The 23,764-nt window shown below is 41.3% G+C and overlaps 1 protein-coding gene across 1 annotated transcript in view; it reads right to left on the bottom strand.

Moving 5' to 3' along the window:
* Window positions 1-23,764, bottom strand: part of LOC124594821 (pyrethroid hydrolase Ces2a) — a 184,287-nt gene continuing 160,523 nt past the window's right edge. The window contains exons 10-11 of the mRNA XM_047133265.1: window positions 22,584-22,737; window positions 1-1,501 (exon numbers count right to left, since the gene is read on the bottom strand). Coding sequence (XP_046989221.1) covers window positions 1,228-1,501; window positions 22,584-22,737 — 428 coding nt within the window. The 3' untranslated portion in view covers window positions 1-1,227. The remainder of the gene's footprint in view (window positions 1,502-22,583; window positions 22,738-23,764) is intronic.

Here is a 23,764-nt window from a genome sequence, read left to right as displayed (position 1 = left end):
TTCCATTCTATGCCATTTATTGACTGTCTAGATTTTGATAATACAAGGAGAAATCAAATAAATAAAAATAAATGGTTTACATTAATTTTTATCTTCACTTCCTTTTTTGTTTACTATCTCAGATAGTCGTCTGTGGTATCACAATTTTTAATCATGGGGGTCACAAATATTTGGCTGTATCTTCTGAACATGTTGCAGTTTCCTCAGTTGTAGTTGTGGTGGGACTCAAGAATGCAGCTTTTTTTCAGAATACATAGACGATTTCACATCTGTATTGATGTGAGAATGTGACACTGTTTCTTTGTCTTTTGCTTTCAAACATGACATCTGCCTGCAGGTCTCACGTGACTTTTACCATCTCCGGCAGTCCACATTTTCACCATACTTCTCAGCCAGGCTGGTAGCACTGCCCCCCCCCCCCCCCCCAACTCTGGTGAATTCTTCAAATTAAATCTACATGTGGGCTCAATTGCCAAAGCTTCATCTGTAAAATGCAAGACAGCCCATTGCAAAAACACTGAATGCACAAATATAAGATAACCCTGCATTTTTCGAATGATGAATTTGAGAAAAAACTCATCTATAATCCTTAATGTCTCACAAACTAATGCAAAGAAAAAAAGGACATGTCATCCAAAACTGTAATTTATAACACCAATAGTGGATGATTTTTCTGCTGAATAAAAGTATCAAGAAGCAGCAAATTTGTTGCATTTAATATTAAAGATGCACAATTATACTTTTTAACATTTGTTTTGAAATGTATGGAGTTAAACTGCTGTAATCTCAAATATTTGTTAATCTACACCATGAAAAAATACTAGAGAACTTTGGAGACATAACGTATTTAATATCTTCCTTCTTTACTGTAAATATTAATCAGTAATGGCAGAGAAATAATTTTATGCTATTATTATTGTGAACACTTTTGACAACAGCATACCGGCATTATCAGTGTGCAGAGAGGAGTTATCAAAAAGTTACTTAACAGAAGAAAATATAGTTTTCTTCAGTACAGAAAATAAAATTAAAACTTTAACAAGAAATGAAGTTTCATTATTAAATCAACTGCAACATGAAGTTTACAGATAACGGTAAATTTATCTAGCACTAATATCAAAGGTATCACAAACAGCAGCTCTTTAAAGTTTGCTTAAGTGAAGTTATTTCATAAAGCACTGCTTCTTATTTCGTCCATGAGAGAATGAGTCATTTGAGAGATTCCAACTATCCTCCAAAAGGTAAAATGTGTGTGTTAAGTGGAACAGCAACAGGTACTATTTTGACATCTGTAATAGAGCCAGCAAGATCCTTAGCGACGTTGAAAGCCTGGCACGATGTTGTTTGCAGACGTTCTGCTATTCCAGCCCAGGCAGCCAGCTGACAGAAACGGAAATCCTTAGCTGGCATAGGGTTTCTTGCTATTTGCAGATAGTTGTTGTTTGATCTACTAAACGGCAACCAGGTGCCTTTACCATCTGAAGTACCATTGACAGGGACTCTGTAAGGGAAAAAAGATATAACAGTGTTCAATATGTCAATAATATATAGAAGCAATGTATTCTTTGAGATCTCTTAGACAATTTTATTCTTAGTGTCAACCAATACTCCTCCTACCTACTCTCTCTCTCTCTCTCTCTCTCTCTCTCTCTCTCTCTCTCTCTCTCTCACACACACACACCACACACACACACACACACACACACACACACAAACAAATTGTAGCAACAGATGTATGTGAGCCACAGAGCTTTTAGGTATTGTATATATTTAAGTTTCAAGTACTTCATGAACGTGATTAGTCTAAAGCAATACAAAATGACATATTAGTAGTGGAGCAGTACTTTGATGTGAGAAAAAATTGGGTTATTCACAAACTCAGGATAATAGTCCTTTAGGCTGCCGCCATATGTGTGATTTTTCCAGCAAGATTTGAGCTGGAAAAGTTGTGACAGTAATGTTAGCTAGTGTGTCAGCCACACAGACAGGAAAAAGTGCCAGGCCTTGGCAGTCAGATGGCTATGTACATATTCCACAAAACCAACTTCTCAAGAACAGCAATGGACAGTATTTCCTTGGATAGTTTTATTCTTGTGATGGTTGAATTCAAATACAGCAGAGGTAATGAATCCACCCTGTACTAACAAGTAGGTGAGAAGTCGATAGGAAACTTTGTTCTTGTACATGAGGACCTGAAGAAATAACATGATATATTTTCTGACTGTTATTCAATATGGGGTAATTCATTCAGAAAACTGTTATCTTTAGTGAAAACTGACATTTCTAAAACTAGTACAGTTACCAGGCATTGTACTTTTTGGTTGTTCTGGTAACTCTGACAGATAGCAATTACTGTTTCAGACACACTGACGTGTGTATAGACATAAAATTTGCTACAACCAAATACCCTCGCTAACTGTCCTACTTATACTCCTCTTCCATTTGCAATTGTGGGTGATGCATTTGCCATATGTGCAAACCTCTTAAGACCTATTCCAGAAAAACCTTGACACCTCAGAAATATGCTTCTCAACTCCAATAGATAAGTGTTTTGTTGAATGCACATTTGCCATTTTAGCATGTGAATGGCAGATTTTGTACCTATCAATGGATGTGAATGTTGAATTTGCTGGCATTATAGTTACAACTTTTGTGTACTTACAGCTGTGTGAGGAGCGTTGACAATCACAACTTTGAGAACACATTGACATGTCTGTGACAAGTATGTGGAACTAGAGGCAACAAAGACACAAAATTTGTTAGAGATAACTTTGCAGTAGGGTTGCCAGGTTTTAAAACTAAAAATATGGGATATTTTGGAAATAATGGCCAAAATAGTCCCATCAAGCTTGCCCACATGAAAAAGAGAGAATCCTAGGATCATAAACTGGATATATTGATTGTTGACTTGGGAATGATAATCTTTGAATGATACGGAAATGTTACCATGAATAAATAATGAATCTTTATGAAACATGAGGAAAATTTTATCAAATATATAAACATGCAAAATGGATACAATATGAAAAAATCTGTAAAATACGGGAGACCTGTTGAAAATACTGCAATCCTACTTTGCAGACTTTTTCTGTTCTAGTCATGAATTGGAGCCTTGTCAAAATTTCTGTAAGGAATAAATCTTAATTGGTTGTCCTAACTTGAATAAGAACAACAACTTGATTGTAAATATATGTGAAGTAAAAAACAGAACTTAAGTTTTTCTTCCAGTTCTGTTTTCTCTCACTCTCCTCCAATAAGCACTATGATTACCATGACTCCATCTTAATGCTTTCGTTTTTATGGTCTGGGTACTTCATATTGTAAATTCATGGATTTTTTTCTGTACCTCCAAAATTAGCCATTAGCTGTCCCTGTAATCCATGTTGCACATCAATACTGAAACATTCTGGTTGGGAGCATATGACAAACTGATTGCCACATGAATATCTAATCGTTTAGCCACTGAGGCAGCTAGAATTCCTGCAGAGAAATAGGCTGTGGCTCATTCCTCTGTATGTGACCTTGAAGACAGGCCCCTCTGTGCAACAATGGTGGGAATTCCAGCACTCTGTGGCCACTCTCATTTAAACACACCAGTTCTGTTTATGCTGTATTTTTTCCATTTCCAATCCCACTGGATAAATCACACATGAGTGTAGCCTTGGTAAATATCATAGAAATGAAAATAAAAGTGTGAGCAGGGCAAGTAGGAAGCTAATAAGGATTTTTCCTTTTAATCTTTAATTAATGTGTTGTCCAAAAGGATACATGTCTCTAGCCATTTTGTTCTGGAAACTAAAACTGGGGAACTATAGGACAACTGGTAGCAGCATAAGGACAATATTTGTTGTCAACCCTGGGAGTGACAGCTGGAGCACTGTTGGTTGCTTTGGAAATAATAAACCGTAAGTACATTCTTAAGGAAGTAAATTTCTCTAGAGCCTGGGGACTGGGTGTTTGTGTTGTCCTCATTATTTCATTTCATTGCCAACAGGGTGGAAACACAGTTGCCTCGAAATATTTGTGTTAACTGCTGAACTACATCTCCAGCTAATCACCACCCAAACTGACAGACATGTTTGAACCTCGTCATTAACTCTGAAAGTGTTGACCAGGTAGTAATTTACTTGGGTCCTGTATAAGAAAAGATGGAGATAAAGTGAAATGTGAATAAGACCTCAGAATGCATTGTAAATTACAATCCACTTGCTAAAAATTATTGTACATGGAGTAACCATAGTTACTGATCAGAGCAAACCTTGCATGAAGAATCCTACTTACCTCATTCTTAATAGCTAATTACAGTTTCCATAGTGTTTCACAGCAATATCCAGCATTCAGAATTTTGACTTTGGGTAGAAAGTGGATGAACAGAGTTTCCTTTCCATCTCAGCATTTATAAATTTCTGTGTACCTCAGAGTACTTCAATTTAGTCTCTCCCTGAGATGCCAATGCATAGATATATGCTCAGTGTCTGGGATAAATCAAGAAAGCAACTTTTTATCAACTGTTACTATGGTCTGATTCTTGTCATGGGACTCATGTTGCGTAGTGTGTGACCAATGATTGGGATATTCATGAGTAATTGATGCTAAATTCTCTGTCACACCTGTTTTCTTACAAGGGAACCTCCCCATCACACCCCCCTCAGAATTAGTTATAAGTTGGTACAGTGGATAGGCCTTGAAAAACTGAACACAGATCAATCGAGAAAACAGGAAGAAGTTGTGTGGAACTATGAAAAAATAAGCAAAATATACAAACTGAGTAGTCCATGTGTAAGATAGGCAACATACAGGTGAGTGTAAACTCATGAGCGCCGTGGTCCCGTGGTTAGCGTGAGCAGCTGCGGAACGATAGGTCCTTAGTTCAAGTCTTCCCTCGGGAGAAAATTGTAATTTTTTTTTTTCAGACAATTATCAAAGTTCAGGCACTCACATATAATCAACTTCGCTCTCCAAAATTCCAGGACATGTTCAGATTTGCTTGGACATATGCAGGATTAGATGGTCTACACATGGAAAAATTTGAAAATGTTAAAAACATGTTTTGACAGAGCACAAACAAAACTGTGCGACTCTGAAACTGTTGCATTCATTTGTTGCAGTTTATGTGACAAACTCTTATGTTTTCACACTTTTTTTGGAGTGATTATCACATCAACAAGAATACCTAAATTGGGCAAGGTAGAAGAATCTTTTTACCCATTCACCAAGTGTACAAGTTAGGTGAGTCGAAAACATATTCCTGTCATGTGACGCACATGCCATCAACAGTGTCGTATAGAGTATATCAGACGTGTTTTCCTGTGGAGGAATCGGTTGGCCTATGACCTTGCAATCAAATGTTTTCGGTTTCCATTGGACAGGCACGTCCTTTCGGCTACTAATCACACGGTTTTGCGGTCCGGCCGCAAAACACAGACACTAAACTTATTACACTGAACAGAGACGTCAATGAACGAACGGACAGATCATAACTTTGCAAAAATAAAGAAAGTAAACTTTTCACTCTAGGGAAATTTGAACCAAGAACCTCTCGCTCCGCAGTTGCTCACGCTAACCACGGGACCACGGCGCTCCTGAACTCGAATTCTCCTAGATGATGCCTATCTTGCACATGGACTACTCAGTTTGTATATTTTGCTTAGTTTTTTCATAGTTCCATACAACTTCTTCCTGTTTTCTCGATTGATCTGTGTTCAGTTTTTCAAGGCCTATCCACTGTGCCAACTTATAACTAAATCTGAGGGGGGTGCGATGGGGAGGTTCCCTTGTTAGATCATCACTGTTGAAGTATAGCCATCCACTGCACTTTGGACATTTAGACAACTTTCAAAAAAATTCTTGGACTGACAATGAACCCTTTTCTTTGTCTATGAAATGGGCATCATACACTGCATAAGACTGAGGAGAAATTTTGATTGGGGCCACAGTGTGAGTATGCTGCAAAACTACAGACCCAATATTGCAGTTGTCAAATGAAGGAATCAAGGCTATCATTTTCAGCTATTACAATGATGATTCTGAAAGCAGCCAAGAAGTACCAACTGTTGCACATGATAAGCATTTTCTGAATATCTCACTATACATACACAGCCGTGTCCAATGTGACAATACAAACAGATGAGAAGCTGGAAAAATGTCAGCAATGTTCATTTATGATACGTTCCTTTTTATTTCCTGTCTCTTTAAATTTGTAATATTTCACTTGTGTTACTTTTTTATGCAACAAAATTATTTTTCCTCAGCACAGAAGCCACAATTAAACTTTTACTGTGTTTTCTGATACAGTCTGTGCTGGATATACACAAGCGAGGCCTTGAGCACCCAAGTGGAGTTCCTTGTAAGATACCCACCCATTGCCATTCTAAAACAGTTACAATGAAGTGGCACCAACAAAGTACTCCACCCATTCATTCCAAAAATTGTACGTTTGTGAGGTCAGTTACTGTAGACCAGCCTAATTGCAGTATTCTCAATACTGACTGAGTCAATCATGACCCACATTGTACAGAATCTACGAGAGGTAAGCCCCTGCCAAAACAACACAAACCTCACCACAAAAGCCAAATGATCAGAAACCCCTTAACCTTATATTCCTCCACCAGAATTTTTTAAAAATTTCCCAAAGTTCTCATTACAATACTGCATCATTTTCTCACTCAGCCACTAAAAGAGTACTATTTTACAGAGACATTTTTCGATTATCTCTACCTGGACAAAATGTTTGCAGTGAGTTTCAGTGTGCTCTTTCCCTTTTGTATTTATTTTTAAGCCCCACTAAATGTAACTAAAATGCACAATTTATACTATTTGAAATCTCTTGCCAGTAACACAGTGATCTATTTACATAAATCCTTTCAATATAATTGTCTTAAGTCTTGCTGAAAAGCTAAACATGTAACACAAAAATCTTACTTCCTTTACAAGGATATAGATGCCCACCAACTCTAAAAGTGTTGTTGTTACAATGAATCAAGTAGTCAAGTGCTTATTGTAATCATGTGTGTGTGTGTGTGTGTGTGTGTGTGTATGTGTGTGTGTGTGTGTGTGTGGGCACATGCGCATGCACCTAGTGCTCAATTGGTAGTGTGAATGCTGTTTTCTGTTAGATGTTTCAGTGCTTCTTGAGTAAAGTCATTATAGGTGAGCAGCTGGTTGTAAAGGCTGTTACTGGCACATAATTAGTGTCCAGCCCCTAGCAAATGAGATAGGAACTGAAATTGAGAGTATCAAAGCAAAAGCTGAAATGCTTAACTCCATTTTCAAATGTTCCTTTCGAAGGAAAACCCAGGCGAATTGCCCCAATTTAGTCCTCATTCCACTGAAAAGATGAATGAAGTAAGTATTAGTGTAAGTTGTTTTGAGAAACAGCTGAACTCTTTAAAACAGAACAAAGCTCCAGGGTCCAATGGAATACCTGTCAGATTCTATACTGAATTTGTGGCTGAGTTAGCACCCCTGCTGACTATAATCTATCATAGATCCCTTGAACAAAAAACCATACCCAGTTCTTGGAAAAAGGCACAGATCACACATGTCTACAAGAAGGATAGTAGAAGTGATACACAAAATCATCATCCAATATCCTTGACCTTGATTTTATGTAGAATCTTAGAACATATCCCAAGCTCAAACAAAATGAGGTATCTTGAACATAATGACCTCCTCAATGCCAACCAGCATGGATTCAGAAAACTACAGTCATGTGAAACCCAACTCGTACCTTTCTCACATGGCACACTGAAAGCTTTGGACCAAGGCAGTTAGGTAGCTGCAGTATTTCTTGATTTCTGAGAAGCATTTGACTCTGTACCATACCTATGCTTATTGTCAAAAGTATGACTGTATGAGGTATCAAGTGAAATTTGCAACTGGATTGAGGACTTCGTGGCAGGGAGGATGCAACATGTTGTTTTGGATGAAGAGTCACTGTCAGACGTAGAAGTAGCTTTAGGTGTGCCCCAGGGAAGTGTGTTGGGACCCTTGCTGTTCACATTGTATATTAATGACCTTGCAGACAATAGTAGATGACGCAGTTATTTTTAATGAAGCATTATCTGAAAGTAGCTGTATAAACATTCAGTCAGATCTCAGAAAAATGTCAGAGCAGTGCAAAAATTGGCAGCTTGCTTTAAATGTTCAGATAAGCAAAACTGTGCACTTCACAAAATGAAAAAATGTAGCATTCCATGATGACAATATCAATGAGTCACTGCTTGGAATGGCCAAATCATACAAATACCTGGGTGTAACACTTTGTATGGATATGAAATGAAATGATCACATAGGCTCAGTCATGGGTAAAACAGGACTTTGGTTCACTGGTAGAATATTGAGGAAGTGCAATCAGTCCACAAAGGAGATTGTTTACAAATCACTAATACGACTGATTCTAGAATATTGCTCAAGTGTGTAGTATCCATATTGCATAGGAGTAATGAAGGATATTGAACGTATACAGAGAAGGCTAGCATGAATGGTCACAGGTGTGTTCCATCCATGGGAGAGTGTTAGAGAGATACTGAAGGAACTGAACTGGAAGACTCTTTAAGACAGATGTAAACTATCCTGGAACTGGTTGTAAATGACAACTCTAGGAACATACTATAATATCCTGCATATCACTCACATAGAGATTGTGAGAATAAGATTAGAGTAATTACTGCACACACAGAGGCATTCAATCATTCTTCTTATGCCCTATACGTGAATGGAATGGGAGGAAACCCTAATAACTAGTGCAGTGGGATGTACCTTCTGCCATGCACGTCATGGTGGTTTGCAGTGTATGGATGTAGATGTAGATGCAGATGTAGGTGATTCAGTAATGGTGTTTGGAGAGAAATGAAGATAAAAACAGTGGTAAGTGATTTGTAATTTCATTTAGTACATGAAAAATTTAAATATTTCTTAAGCATATTGCTACAGTAGCTTCAGTCCCATTTCCCATGTAGATGTAGAGGTTACCTTTCCCTTATTTTAAATACTGCTCCATCAGGAATTTCTGTTGTTGTTATAATCTTCGGTCATGAAAAACCTATTTGATGTTTCAACAGTCCTTGGTGCCACAGTCTGTGGATTGTGTAGCAGAACTTGCGACGACATATCATTTCTCCAGCTTACATAACTGCTTAAATTTTTAGTCCTACTCTTTACTTCATTGTTTACTTAGTTTATTAATCAATAAATGTTTATAAAATTCAATATTACACATATCAATATTAATATTAATTGTTAATTATACTGCAGACAATGGAAAACCTAAGAGATGCTGGCCACTTAGTTTGTTAGCACTCCTAAGTTCACCTAAGTGACTTGTGCATTTCTAGATATGAAACTAACACCTACGTGCACTGTTGTATTGCCAATGGTCATGCTGCAGTGGATACCCTAGTTCCCGTCAGCACTCCGAAATGAAGCATTATTGAGCAGGGCCAGCACTTGGATGGGTGACCGTCTGAGTACGCTGTGGGCTGTTGATAATGTTCCCTTTGGTTTATGGCAAAGGGGACAGGAAGAGTGGTGGCAGTGTCCTGGATTAAATTCCGAACCTCTCTGCAGTGTCTCATAAAGAGAGGGCATGCAACAGTTGGTGGTGATCCGTCCGTTGGATGGGGTACTTAAGCTTGACAGCTCCCCTTGGTGATATTTGAGAGGAGTAGGCTACTTGGCAGCACTGCGTTTCGCCCTCTCCCTTCTCTCACTGTCATCCAACACACAGACGAGGCCACACTGCATATGCACATCCATTGCAGTCATGTACACTTAAGAGTAACATTTTGACAATGCGCGAAGCTCACACTTCATAAAGCAGAGGTGCCTACAGGTACAAAGGGTAGAAAACACCTTTCCAATTTAGGTGGCAGAACCTGCCTTGCAGGGTCTCCCAGTCGATCATACCATACGACTTTAATTTTACTGTTTCATTACTCTCAAACAGTAACATACAATTAATACCTGTAACTACTCTCACTGTTATTTACTATTTACACTTCTCTTATCTCTTGCACTTGTTTTCACTCCAGTTCCTTCTTCTTCTTCTTCTTCTTCTTCTTCTTCTTCTTCTTCGTATTCTTTATCTCAATAACCATTCTTCATTCAATCAGCTTGATCCAATATTTTCCAAATTATGCCTGTCTTGTATGGAGTGTAGCCATGTATGGAAGTGAAACATGGACGATAAATAGTTTGGACAAGAAGAGAACAGAAGCTTTCAAAATGTGGTGCTACAGAAGAATGCTGAAGATTAGATGGGTAGATCACGTAACTAATGAGGAGGTATTGAATAGAATTGGAGAGAAGAGAAATTTGTGGCACAACTTGACTAGAAGAAGGGATCAGTTGGTAGGAGGTGTTCTGAGGCATCAAGGGATCACCAATTTAGTATTGGAGGGCAGCGTGGAGGGTAAAAATCATAGAGGGAAACCAAGAGATGAATACACTAAGCAGATTCAGAAGGATGTAGGTTGCAGTAGGTACTGGGAGATGATGATGAAGCTTGCACAGGAGAGAGTAGCATGGAGAGCTGCATCAAACCAGTCCCTGGACTGAAGACCACAACAACAACCTGTCTTGTCCATAACACATACTGCAAGTCTCTGCTGTTCTGTTTGAGGTGGGTATCAAATTAGAGTTGTGATTTAAATATCTATTCTTCTTGTCTTTGGGTTTCAAAACTTCTTCCAACATATTGTCAATTTCTTGTGAGTTAGTAACAATACCAGAGAAGGAAAGTTGCTACTCACCATATAGCAGAGATGCTGAGTCGTGATAGGCACAACAAAAAGATCCACACAATTAAAGCTTTCAGTCATTAAGGCCTTTGTCAGCAGTAGACACACACACACACACACACACACACACACATATATATATATCTGCAGTCTCAGAGAGCTGAAACCACACTGCTAACAAGCAGCACCAGTGCATGATGGGAGTGGCGACTGGATGGGGGTAAGGAGGAGGCTGTGGCGGGGAGGGGGAGGGAAAGTATGGTGGGAGTGGCAGACAGTGAAGTGTTGCAGTTTAGACGGAGGGCAGGAGAGAAGGTGCAGAGGGGGGAGGGGGTAAGTAGTGGAAAGGAGATAAATAAAAGAAATTAAAAGATTGGGTGTGGCGGTGAAATGACTGCTCTGCAGTGCTGGAATGGGATCAGGGAGGAGGCTGGATGGGTCAGGACAGTGACTAACGAAGGTTGAGGCCAGGAGGGTTATGGGAACGTAGGATGTATTGCAGGGAAAGTTCCCACCTGTGCAATTCAGAAAAGCTGGTGTTGGTGGGAAGGATCCATATGGCACAGGCTGTGAAGCAGTCATTGACATGATGGATATCATGTTTACTGTTTTTGTGTGTGTGTGTGTGTGTGTGTGTGTGTGTGTGTGTGTGTGTGTGTGCGTGCGCGCGCACGCGTATGTGTATGAGTATGTGTATGTGTGTCTACTGCTGACAATAGCCTTAATGGCAGAAAGCTTTAATTGGTTGTGAATCTTTTTGTTGTGCCTATCGCGACTCAGCATCTCTGCCATATGGTGTGTAGCAACTTTCCTTCTCTGGTATTGTTACATTCCATCCTGGATTTTCCATTGTTTGATTCTTGTGAGTTAGTGTCATTCACCAGTGAGACCTGTATTGTGTGTTACTTCTTATTCAAAAAATACTAAATTGTACTTCATTTTTATTAATTTACTGTTACATATTTTTCTGAAAAATACTTTCAACAATTGGAGAACCCATTTTTGGGGACAATATCTTGAATCTTCTAACTGACCTGAACTTTTCAAATTAATTAATGTAGTGAGGGAATCAACTAAAAGGCAGTTATAGCAACAATAACTAAAGTGTAATAAGAAATGCAAATAAACATAGGTAAATACATGTAATGGAAGGAAACATTCCACGTGGGAAAAATTATATATAAAAACAAAGATGAGGTGACTTACCGAACAAAAGCGCTGGCAGGTCGATAGACACACAAACAAACACAAACATACACACAAAATTCAAGCTTTCGCAACAAACTGTTGCCTCATCAGGAAAGAGGGAAGGAGAGGGGAAGACGAAAGGAAGTGGGTTTTAAAGGAGAGGGTAAGGAGTCATTCCAATCCCGGGAGCGGAAAGACTTACCTTAGGGGGAAAAAAGGACAGGTATACACTCGCACACACGCACATATCCATCCACACATACAGACACAAGCAGACATATTTAAAGACAAAGAGTTTGGGCAGAGATGTCAGTCGAGGCAGAAGTGTAGAGGCAAAGAAGTTGTTGAAAGACAGGTGAGGTATGAGTGGCGGCAACTTGAAATTAGCGGAGATTGAGGCCTGGCGGATGACGAGAAGAGAGGATATACTGAAGGGCAAGTTCCCATCTCCGGAGTTCGGATAGGTTGGTGTTGGTGGGAAGTATCCAGATAACCCGGACGGTGTAACACTGTGCCAAGATGTGCTGGCCGTGCACCAAGGCATGTTTAGCCACAGGGTGATCCTCATTACCAACAAACACTGTCTGCCTGTGTCCATTCATGCGAATGGACAGTTTGTTGCTGGTCATTCCCACATAGAATGCGTCACAGTGTAGGCAGGTCAGTTGGTAAATCACGTGGGTGCTTTCACACGTGGCTCTGCCTTTGATCGTGTACACCTTCCGGGTTACAGGACTGGAGTAGGTGATGGTGGGAGGGTGCATGGGACAGGTTTTGCATCGGGGGCGGTTACAGGGATAGGAGCCAGAGGGTAGGGAAGGTGGTTTGGGGATTTCATAGGGATGAACTAACAGGTTACGAAGGTTAGGTGGACGGCGGAAAGACACTCTTGGCGGAGTGGGGAGGATTTCATGAAGGATGGATCTCATTTCAGGGCAGGATTTGAGGAAGTCGTATCCCTGCTGGAGAGCCACATTCAGAGTCTGGTCCAGTCCCGGAAAGTATCCTGTCACAAGTGGGGCACTTTTGTGGTTCTTCTGTGGGGGATTCTGGGTTTGAGGGGACGAGGAAGTGGCTCTGGTTATTTGCTTCTGTACCAGGTCGGGAGGGTAGTTGCGGGATGCGAAAGCTGTTTTCAGGTTGTTGGTGTAATGATTCAGGGATTCCGGACTGGAGCAGATTCGTTTGCCACGAAGACCTAGGCTGTAGGGAAGGGACCGTTTGATGTGGAATGGGTGGCAGCTGTCATAATGGAGGTACTGTTGCTTGTTGGTGGGTTTGATGTGGACGGACGTGTGAAGTTGGCCATTGGACAGGTGGAGGTCAACGTCAAGGAAAGTGGCATGGGATTTGGAGTAGGACCAGGTGAAACTGATGGAACCAAAGGAGTTGAGGTTGGAGAGGAAATTCTGGAGTTCTTCTTCACTGTGAGTCCAGATCATGAAGATGTCATCAATAAATCTGTACCAAACTTTGGGTTGGCAGACTTGGGTAACCAAGAAGGCTTCCTCTAAGCGACCCATGAATAGGTTGGCATACGAGGGGGCCATCCTGGTACCCATGGCTGTTCCCTTTAATTGTTGGTATGTCTGGCCTTCAAAAGTGAAGAAGTTGTGGGTCAGGATGAAGCTGGCTAAGGTGATGAGGAAAGAGGTTTTAGGTAGGGTGGCAGGCGATCGGCGTGAAAGGAAATGCTCCATCGCAGCGAGGCCCTGGACGTGCGGAATATTTGTGTATAAGGACGTGGCATCAATGGTTACAAGGATGGTTTCCGGGGGTAACAGATTGGGTAAGGATTCCAGGCGTTCAAGGAAGTGGTTGGTGTCCTTGATGAAGGATGGGAGACTGCATGTAATGGGTTGAAGGTGTTGATCTACGTAGGCAGAGATACGTTCTGTGGGGGCTTGGTAACCAGCTACAATGGGGCGGCCGGGATGATTGGGTTTGTGGATTTTAGGAAGAAGGTAGAAAGTAGGGGTGCGGGGTGTCGGTGGGGTCAGGAGATTGATGGAGTCAGGTGAAAGGTTTTGCAGGGGGCCTAAGGTTCTGAGGATTACTTGAAGCTCCGCCTGGACATCGGGAATGGGGTTACCTTGGCAAACTTTGTATGTGGTGTTGTCTGAAAGCTGACGCAGTCCCTCAGCCACATACTCCCGACGATCAAGTACCACGGTCGTGGAACCCTTGTCCGCCGGAAGAATGACGATGGATCGGTCAGCCTTCAGATCACGGATAGCCTGGGCTTCAGCAGTGGTGATGTTGGGTGTAGGATTAAGGTTTTTTAAGAAGGATTGAGATGCAAGGCTGGAAGTCAGAAATTCCTGGAAGGTTTGGAGAGGGTGATTTTGAGGAAGAGGAGGTGGGTCCCGCAGTGACGGAGGATGGAACTGTTCCAGGCAGGGTTCAATTTGGATGGTGTCTTGAGGAGTCGGATCATTAGGAGTAGGATTAGGATCATTTTTCTTCGTGGCAAAGTGATACTTCCAGCAGAGAGTACGAGTGTAGGACAGTAAATCTTTGACGAGGGCTGCTTGGTTGAATCTGGGAGTGGGGCTGAAGGTGAGGCCTTTGGATAGGACAGAGGTTTCGGATTGGGAGAGAGGTTTGGAGGAAAGGTTAACTACTGAATTAGGGTGTTGTGGTTCCAGATTGTGTTGATCGGAATTTTGAGGTTTTGGAGGGAGTGGAGCTGGAAGTGGGAGATTGAGTAGATGGGAGAGACTGGGTTTGTGTGCAATGAGAGGAGGTTGAGGTTTGCTCGAAAGGTTGTGAAGGGTGAGTGAGTTGCCTTTCCGGAGGTGGGAAACCAGGAGATTGGATAGTTTTTTGAGGTGGAGGGTGGCATGCTGTTCTAATTTACGGTTGGCCTGTAGGAGGATGCTCTGGACAGCCGGTGTGGATGTGGGAGAGGAAAGATTAAGGACTTTTATTAAGGATAGGAGTTGACGGGTGTGTTCATTGGCTGAGTTGATGTGTAGGTGAAGGATTAGGTGGGTGAGGGCAATGGATTGTTCAGTTTGGAACTGATATAGGGACTGATGGAAGGAAGGGTTGCAGCCAGAGATGGGAACTTTAAGTGTGAGGCATTTGGGGGTGATGCCAAATGTCAGACAAGCCTGAGAAAATAGAATATGGGAGTGTAATCTTCCTAGGGCGAAGGCATGTTTGCGGAGGGAATGTAAATAAAACTTAATGGGGTCATTGTGGGGGTGTTGTGAGGGTGACATGGTATTAGAAGGTGGAAAGTGTAACATGAGGTGAAATGAAAATGAAAATAAAAATATATGGGGAGAGATAAAGGTGAACCAGAAAGAAACAGGAGATCTGGAATGAAAACAGGCGAAAAGGTGTTGGTTACAGCTGGGCTATGTTGGACTTGGGTTGGTAGACAACGATGTGCATAAAGGTTAGGTGGTTGTGTTGCCGCCAAAACACGTTAAAGGACGCAGAAATTCGGGAAAATTTCGAAAAAACTGCGTGTAGTATATTAAAAGGAGTGGTATTGTGGTGGCAGATTATGAAAATGAGACTAACAATTGTCTGACGAAGAAATAATCGCGTTAAAACCTGTGGGAAGCGGCTAAAAATGATCAGTGGTGTGGGAAAAACGGAAATGGAAATAAAGCGAAAGTTATTAGAACTGGCCGAAATGGTTGTTTAAAAGGTGAAAGGAGCTGTTTGTGAACTAGAAACGGTGGATATTATAGCGGCGGTAGTGCTGAAAGCGGCAAAAAATTTTTTTGGTTATGGTTTGGAAGTGGGTTACGTATTATTGAGTATATATATAAGTATCACTTTGCCACGAAGAAAAATGATCCTAATCCTACTCCTAATGATCCGACTCCTCAAGACACCATCCAAATTGAACCCTGCCTGGAACAGTTCCGTACTCCGTCACAGCGGGACCCACCTCCTCTTCCTCAAAATCACCCTCTCCAAACCTTCCAGGAATTTCTGACTTCCAGCCTTGCATCTCAATCCTTCTTAAAAAACCTTAATCCTACACCCAACATCACCACTGCTGAAGCCCAGGCTATCCGTGATCTGAAGGCTGACCGATCCATCGTCATTCTTCCGGCGGACAAGGGTTCCACGACCGTGGTACTTGATCGTCGGGAGTATGTGGCTGAGGGACTGCGTCAGCTTTCAGACAACACCACATACAAAGTTTGCCAAGGTAACCCCATTCCCGATGTCCAGGCGGAGCTTCAAGGAATCCTCAGAACCTTAGGCCCCCTGCAAAACCTTTCACCTGACTCCATCAACCTCCTGACCCCAACGACACCCCGCACCCCTACCTTCTACCTTCTTCCTAAAATCCACAAACCCAATCATCCCGGCCGCCCCATTGTAGCTGGTTACCAAGCCCCCACAGAACGTATCTCTGCCTACGTAGATCAACACCTTCAACCCATTACATGCAGTCTCCCATCCTTCATCAAGGACACCAACCACTTCCTTGAACGCCTGGAATCCTTACCCAATCTGTTACCCCCGGAAACCATCCTTGTAACCATTGATGCCACGTCCTTATACACAAATATTCCGCACGTCCAGGGCCTCGCTGCGATGGAGTATTTCTTTTCACGCCGATCGCCTGCCACCCTACCTAAAACCTCTTTCCTCATCACCTTAGCCAGCTTCATCCTGACCCACAACTTCTTCACTTTTGAAGGCCAGACATACCAACAATTAAAGGGAACAGCCATGGGTACCAGGATGGACCCCTCGTACGCCAACCTATTCATGGGTCGCTTAGAGGAAGCCTTCTTGGTTACCCAAGTCTGCCAACCCAAAGTTTGGTACAGATTTATTGATGACATCTTCATGATCTGGACTCACAGTGAAGAAGAACTCCAGAATTTCCTCTCCAACCTCAACTCCTTTGGTTCCATCAGTTTCACCTGGTCCTACTCCAAATCCCATGCCACTTTCCTTGACGTTGACCTCCACCTGTCCAATGGCCAACTTCACACGTCCGTCCACATCAAACCCACCAACAAGCAACAGTACCTCCATTATGACAGCTGCCACCCATTCCACATCAAACGGTCCCTTCCCTACAGCCTAGGTCTTCGTGGCAAACGAATCTGCTCCAGTCCGGAATCCCTGAATCATTACACCAACAACCTGAAAACAGCTTTCGCATCCCGCAACTACCCTCCCGACCTGGTACAGAAGCAAATAACCAGAGCCACTTCCTCGTCCCCTCAAACCCAGAATCCCCCACAGAAGAACCACAAAAGTGCCCACTTGTGACAGGATACTTTCCGGGACTGGACCAGACTCTGAATGTGGCTCTCCAGCAGGGATACGACTTCCTCAAATCCTGCCCTGAAATGAGATCCATCCTTCATGAAATCCTCCCCACTCCGCCAAGAGTGTCTTTCCGCCGTCCACCTAACCTTCGTAACCTGTTAGTTCATCCCTATGAAATCCCCAAACCACCTTCCCTACCCTCTGGCTCCTATCCCTGTAACTGCCCCCGATGCAAAACCAGTCCCATGCACCCTCCCACCACCACCTACTCCAGTCCTGTAACCCGGAAGGTGTACACGATCAAAGGCAGAGCCACGTGTGAAAGCACCCACGTGATTTACCAACTGACCTGCCTACACTGTGACGCATTCTATGTGGGAATGACCAGCAACAAACTGTCCATTCGCATGAATGGACACAGGCAGACAGTGTTTGTTGGTAATGAGGATCACCCTGTGGCTAAACATGCCTTGGTGCACGGCCAGCACATCTTGGCACAGTGTTACACCGTCCGGGTTATCTGGATACTTCCCACCAACACCAACCTATCCGAACTCCGGAGATGGGAACTTGCCCTTCAGTATATCCTCTCTTCTCGTCATCCGCCAGGCCTCAATCTCCGCTAATTTCAAGTTGCCGCCACTCATACCTCACCTGTCTTTCAACAACTTCTTTGCCTCTACACTTCTGCCTCGACTGACATCTCTGCCCAAACTCTTTGTCTTTAAATATGTCTGCTTGTGTCTGTATGTGTGGATGGATATGTGCGTGTGTGCGAGTGTATACCTGTCCTTTTTTCCCCCTAAGGTAAGTCTTTCCGCTCCCGGGATTGGAATGACTCCTTACCCTCTCCTTTAAAACCCACTTCCTTTCGTCTTCCCCTCTCCTTCCCTCTTTCCTGATGAGGCAACAGTTTGTTGCGAAAGCTTGAATTTTGTGTGTATGTTTGTGTTTGTTTGTGTGTCTATCGACCTGCCAGCGCTTTTGTTCGGTAAGTCACCTCATCTTTGTTTTTATATATAATAGGTAAATACATGGTTATTCATAAATATCTCTGGGGTTTCAAAAGATGACTTTGTGAAACTTAAAGATGTACTGAAAAACTACATGTGTCACTGCATAGAATGTATATCCTAGTTTTGATTTGTAATACATGCCATGGTTTAGTTTCAGATTGTACCACTTGGGTACAGATGTGTTAGAACATATAGACAAATCATCTGTCACATCATGCAACCTAATGAGCAGATTTCTGAAGCGGCTTCTGCTGTTGTACATTCCCAGGTAGCAGTAGCATCAGCAACTTCAGTGAATTGCATGCACTATTCAGGTTAATCATGTCAAAAAAGGCACCCATATTTAGCACCTGTAATGCAAGTTAAAAATGTGGAGAGATTATCTCTCCAATGATATATGTCTCTTTTCTACATGTCTTCTAGTTTTCACACAGTTGTCTTCTAAAAGCCTGGAGGTACTTACAAATAGCCCTGTATTTTTGCTTAGCAAGAGTGACAGAACATTGTAGAGTATCTAAGCTGTCAACATATTCAGCTTTTGGGGATGAAGTCTTAGATTTAATTCCTCCAATGATAGGTAGCATATTGGGCAACAAGTTTCCTCCAGTGAATTCGATCTGTGCAATGGATGTTGTCTGATCTGCGAATGACATCCTTGTAATACAGTGATCTTGGCATATGTTTATGTTACATGGCTATCCAGAACCTAGTCTACCATTGTGAGAATCTACACCCGTCAGGTCAGTTTTTAGATATTGCAGTTCAAACTCTTGAAAGGACACAAATCCCCTCAAAATTTTTCAGTTGGCTGAGAGAAACAAGAGTGAGTTGTATTGGAATTATAAATTTGCCTTGCACTGCTGCACCAGACAAGCTTTTCGCAATTGTTATAATGTTTTTAAACTCAGCTATAGACATTACAGTTGTATCATTACTACATAACTGTGATGGTAGAATTCTTTAAAATCTTTATCAGGCCCTCTATTGCTTTACTGCAAATGCATACTTGTATGCATATTAAAATCAACCTTGTACTAGAGCATACTGCACGTTTATTACCACAAGAACACCTAGACACTCCATATACCTAAACTGTGTTTCTTTCCATCTGGCTAAAATTCTAGAGAATATCTTTTAAAATTTGGCTACAGAGAACTTTTGTTCATTTTTTGTAGTACCACTCTTGTGTGAAAGTCAAATTTTTGGGATTATTATAAAATAATGGCTGTTAGTACATTGCCAGGGCAGCCTAGTTGTCCTACAGATCTAAAGCAACAGCAAAAGAGAATTCACCACAATCCAGTTTGTCATGTGTGGCTTTTGTCAAAATGCTAAAAGATGTTATCCATTTATGACAGTTTCCTCCAACTCATAACATGTAAAAGGAGCATTCAATAAGTAATGCAACACTTTTTTTCTGAAACCTGATTGGTTTTACTCAGGATTCCAACATGTCATATTATTCCACACTTTTTGGGCTACAGAACCCTATTTTTCAACATATTCTCTGTTCAAAGTGATGGCCTTAGGGTACCTTACCAGGAGGGCCTGTATGCCTGCATAGTACCACTTTACTGGTCGACGTCAGAGCCAACAACTTGCTGCATCAATAACTTCCCCATCATCCACGTACTGCTTCCTGTAAGTGCATCCTTCACTGGGCCAAACAGATGAAAATCAAAAGGAGCAAGATCTAGACAGTAGGGTGGATGAGGAAGAACTGTCCATTGAAGTTTTGAGTTCATCTCAGGTGCGCAGACTTGCATGAGGCCTTGCATTGTTATGGAGAAGGAGAAATTCATTTGCATTTTTGTGGCAGTGAACATGCTGAAGTAATTTCTTCAGTTTCCTGAGGGTAGCACAATACACTTCAAAGTTGATCATTATGGCATGAAGGTAGGCATTAAACAGAATAACAACTTCAGAGTCCCAGAAGATCATCGCCATGACTTTACTTGCTGAGGGTGCAGCTTTGAACATTTTCTTCAAGGAGAGATGGTATCGTGTCGCTCCACAGATTCCCATTTTGTTTCTGGTTCGATGCTATGAACCCATGTTTCAGCGGCTGTGATGATGTCTGATGAAAATTTGTCATGATCGCTCTTGTAAGGCACAAGCAGTTCTGCTCAGATGGTCCTTCATTGCTCTTTATGCTTTATGGTCTTGTATTAGGCAGTGAAGAATCCAGTGGGCACACACCTTTGAGTACCTCAACTGGTGGACAAGTGTGTCAGCACTACCAACAGAAAGATCTAGTTGAGCAGCAAGATGTTTGACAGCAATCTGTTAAGCACCTCAAATGAGAGTGCCTGCATGTTCCAATACTGCAGGAGTCACAGCTGTGGGCAGTAGGCTGAGATTCAGGTTTGCACAACCTTGTTGCAATGATAGATACCTCACCCAATGGTTCACCAAGCTTTTGTTCACTGCCAGGTCTCTGTAGACATTCTGCAAGTGCCTAGAAATATTTTTGATGCTCTGGTTTTCTGCCAAAGGAAACTTGATGACACCTCTCTGCTTGGAATGCAGCTCCATTACAGTATTGAAGGCTATGTGTAGTGCTGCCATCTATTGGAACTTCATGAGACCTTAGGGACTGAAGCAGGAATATTCCATGATGTCCTGCAACAAATTCTGCATTTTTTCAAGTGAAATTGGGCGAGAAAAAAATGTGTTGTGTTACTTATTGAATGCCCCTTATAATTTTACATGTGTAGACAATGTCAAAATAGATGGAAATATGCATTCTGCTCTCTGAAACAATTATACAGTGTTCCACAATATTTGATTCTAAAATTACAATATGCCAAATCATGGTACAACCAAGAGTTTTTTTTCTATGCCACTTAGCATTACCTTTATGGCTAAGACAAAGTTAATCTCTTTATAGTCTTTTCCTGCTCTTGCAGTTGCTCCTGTTAGTTACTTAGTTAAACATGTTCCATAGATCATGAAGCTGCACATAAAAACTAGTTTCATTGTGTGACTATTCTTTTTTACAATGCAATGTAATTTCTTTTTCTAATTGAAAATAAAATGTATTCTTTTCCTCTCATAATATTCTGTCACATACGCGGTTGCTTCTTCTGCCTTTTGTGTTATAATATATTGCTGTTACTGACTAATAGTGATTGTTTGATGTCGTAATTGCCCATAAACTGATATGTCATTACCTGTCACAACAATTACTGTTCATTGCAGATTGTAGTCTGTCAAACCATGTGGTTTCTGACAGTTTTTATCACTTCAGTATCATCAGAGAAATGGCAGAAAATTAATCATTTGACTACTGATGATGTGAGTGAAATTAAAACTCTTACATATGTACGTGATAAATTACTGAAGAACAAACACACAAAAGGTCAAACACTTGTGTGATCTGCATCACTGGCATTTGACATTAGCTTTTAATTCTAGCATTTCTGACAGATAAACATCACTCCTTCCTTGTGTGCATAATTCATCCTATGTTTTACAATACTTACTATATTAATTAGACTGATTATTTTCTTGTGTATGTATCACTCTTAAATGAAATGTAAGATGATGTAACTTACCAAACGAAAGTGTTGGTATGTTGATAGACACACAAACAAACACACAAAATTCAAGCTTTCACAACCCATGGGTGCTTCATCAGGAAAGAGGGAAGGAGAGGGAAAGACGAAAGAATGTGGGTTTTAAGGGACAGGGTAAGGAGTCATTCCAATCCCGGGAGTGGAAAGACTTACCTTAGGGGGAAAAAAGGACAGGTATACACTCGCGCGCGCGCACACACACACACACACACACACACACACACACACACACACACACACACACACACACACATACACACACGATATGTAAGTGTGATATGTGTGTGTGCGAGTGTATACCTGTCCTTTTTTCCCCCTAAGGTAAGTCTTTCCGCTCCCAGGATCGGAATGACTCCTTACCCTCTCCCTTAAAACTCACATCATTTCGTCTTTCTCTTTCCTGATGAACCAACCGTGGGTTGCGAAAGCTTGAATTTTGTGTGTGTGTTTGTGTGTCTATCAACATACCAATGCTTTCGTTGGTAAATTACATCATCTTTGTTTTCAGATATATTTTTTCCCACGTGGAATGTTTCCCTCTACTATATTCATTAAATGAAATGTAATATATATTTATTGTAATGAATACAGTAATCAGTGTCCTTTTAATTTAGATGCAAGGTTTTAACCCATTCTTATTGAGTTTGCTAGATGTTTTGTATCAGTTTACCTTATTTTTGAAGTAGCCACATTTTACAACACAGCCCGTCCCATCTCGAATGTCATCCTCATATAGAAATAGTACCTGTAAACAGCACTGAAGCAATTCTATGCAATTCAAATTTTTAATGATAATGACTTACCCAGTTTTTGCAAACTCTGCTATGTATGATGTCATCAGGTCTTGCACTGCAAGGTCATCAGGATCCGTAAGTTTAAAACTAGTTCCAGGTATTTTATTTCCATCAAGTGGCAATGCATCAAACAAAAAGGGCAAATCATCTCCATGTCCAATACCTGTGAAGGTTTACTTTATCAACGCATACATCATTCAAAAATTTGGTTACATGAAAAGGAAATTTTATCCCTTGATTTAGAGTATACTGAATCTACATTACTGTCTACATGAGACCTATCATCAATTACTTACCTGAACTCTGTTCAGTGCTGCTGGAAAGATCAGAGCAGATGAAACTGCCACTCATGCACCTCGGCAAAGTTGCTGTGTTTGGTGACCTAATAGCAACAAACTTACTTGTTTATGCGTGCATCATGTACAGGGTATGATGTGATAGACAAGGAATGATGGCTAGAGACCCTTGGTGTCTCTAGATTCACTTTGTCAACTGTGTGACTAAGTGATGCTACAATTACCGACTGACTGACTTACATCCAACAAAACTCAAAAGACAAACTGGGTATTTCTGAAAAGGAGAACTTCTGTGATGAGACTGACATAGCCTCTTAGATCCACATGGAAGATGAGCTGCAGCTGACAATGGATCCTAAGGCCATTACACAGAACAAGCATGACCTGGAAGCATCAGTTTCTCATTTCTACATCCAAAATTAGGAATGAGACTGGATGAAGTTCCACACTGAGCTACAGTGTAACACATTCTTTGAGATCACTGTCAAGTATCTTAACAGTAACTTTATGGTAGAGATAAAGGCAAATTATTTGTATGGTTATAAGTCCATCGCCCCTTTTCTCAACAAGTACATTGTCCCAGCATCTGATAATATGGAGCTGCTGTGGCAGTAAAAGGAGGAGACACTGGTCAATTTGGTGGTGTCGAGACTTCACAAACAACTCAAAGCAGGTTCCTTGAGAAGATGCCTGCTATAATGTGCATGGCAAAACAAAGTGAAACACCAGTAGCTTCGGCCACCATTTTAGAAAGTTTCTCTTAGGTGAATACCAGAGATATCCCCAGTAATCCCTCAAAATAAATCCCCAGTTGGGAGATATAACCATCCCCCTCCCCATACCCGTACAGTTTTTCATAAAAGTTAAAGATGTAAACAGAATAACTATTACCTA

Source organism: Schistocerca americana, chromosome 2, assembly GCF_021461395.2.
Source record: "Schistocerca americana isolate TAMUIC-IGC-003095 chromosome 2, iqSchAmer2.1, whole genome shotgun sequence".
NCBI classification, from domain to species: Eukaryota; Metazoa; Arthropoda; class Insecta; order Orthoptera; family Acrididae; genus Schistocerca; species Schistocerca americana.
Note: the sequence above shows the minus strand (reverse complement) of the source record. Positions and strands in the feature narration are given on the sequence as shown.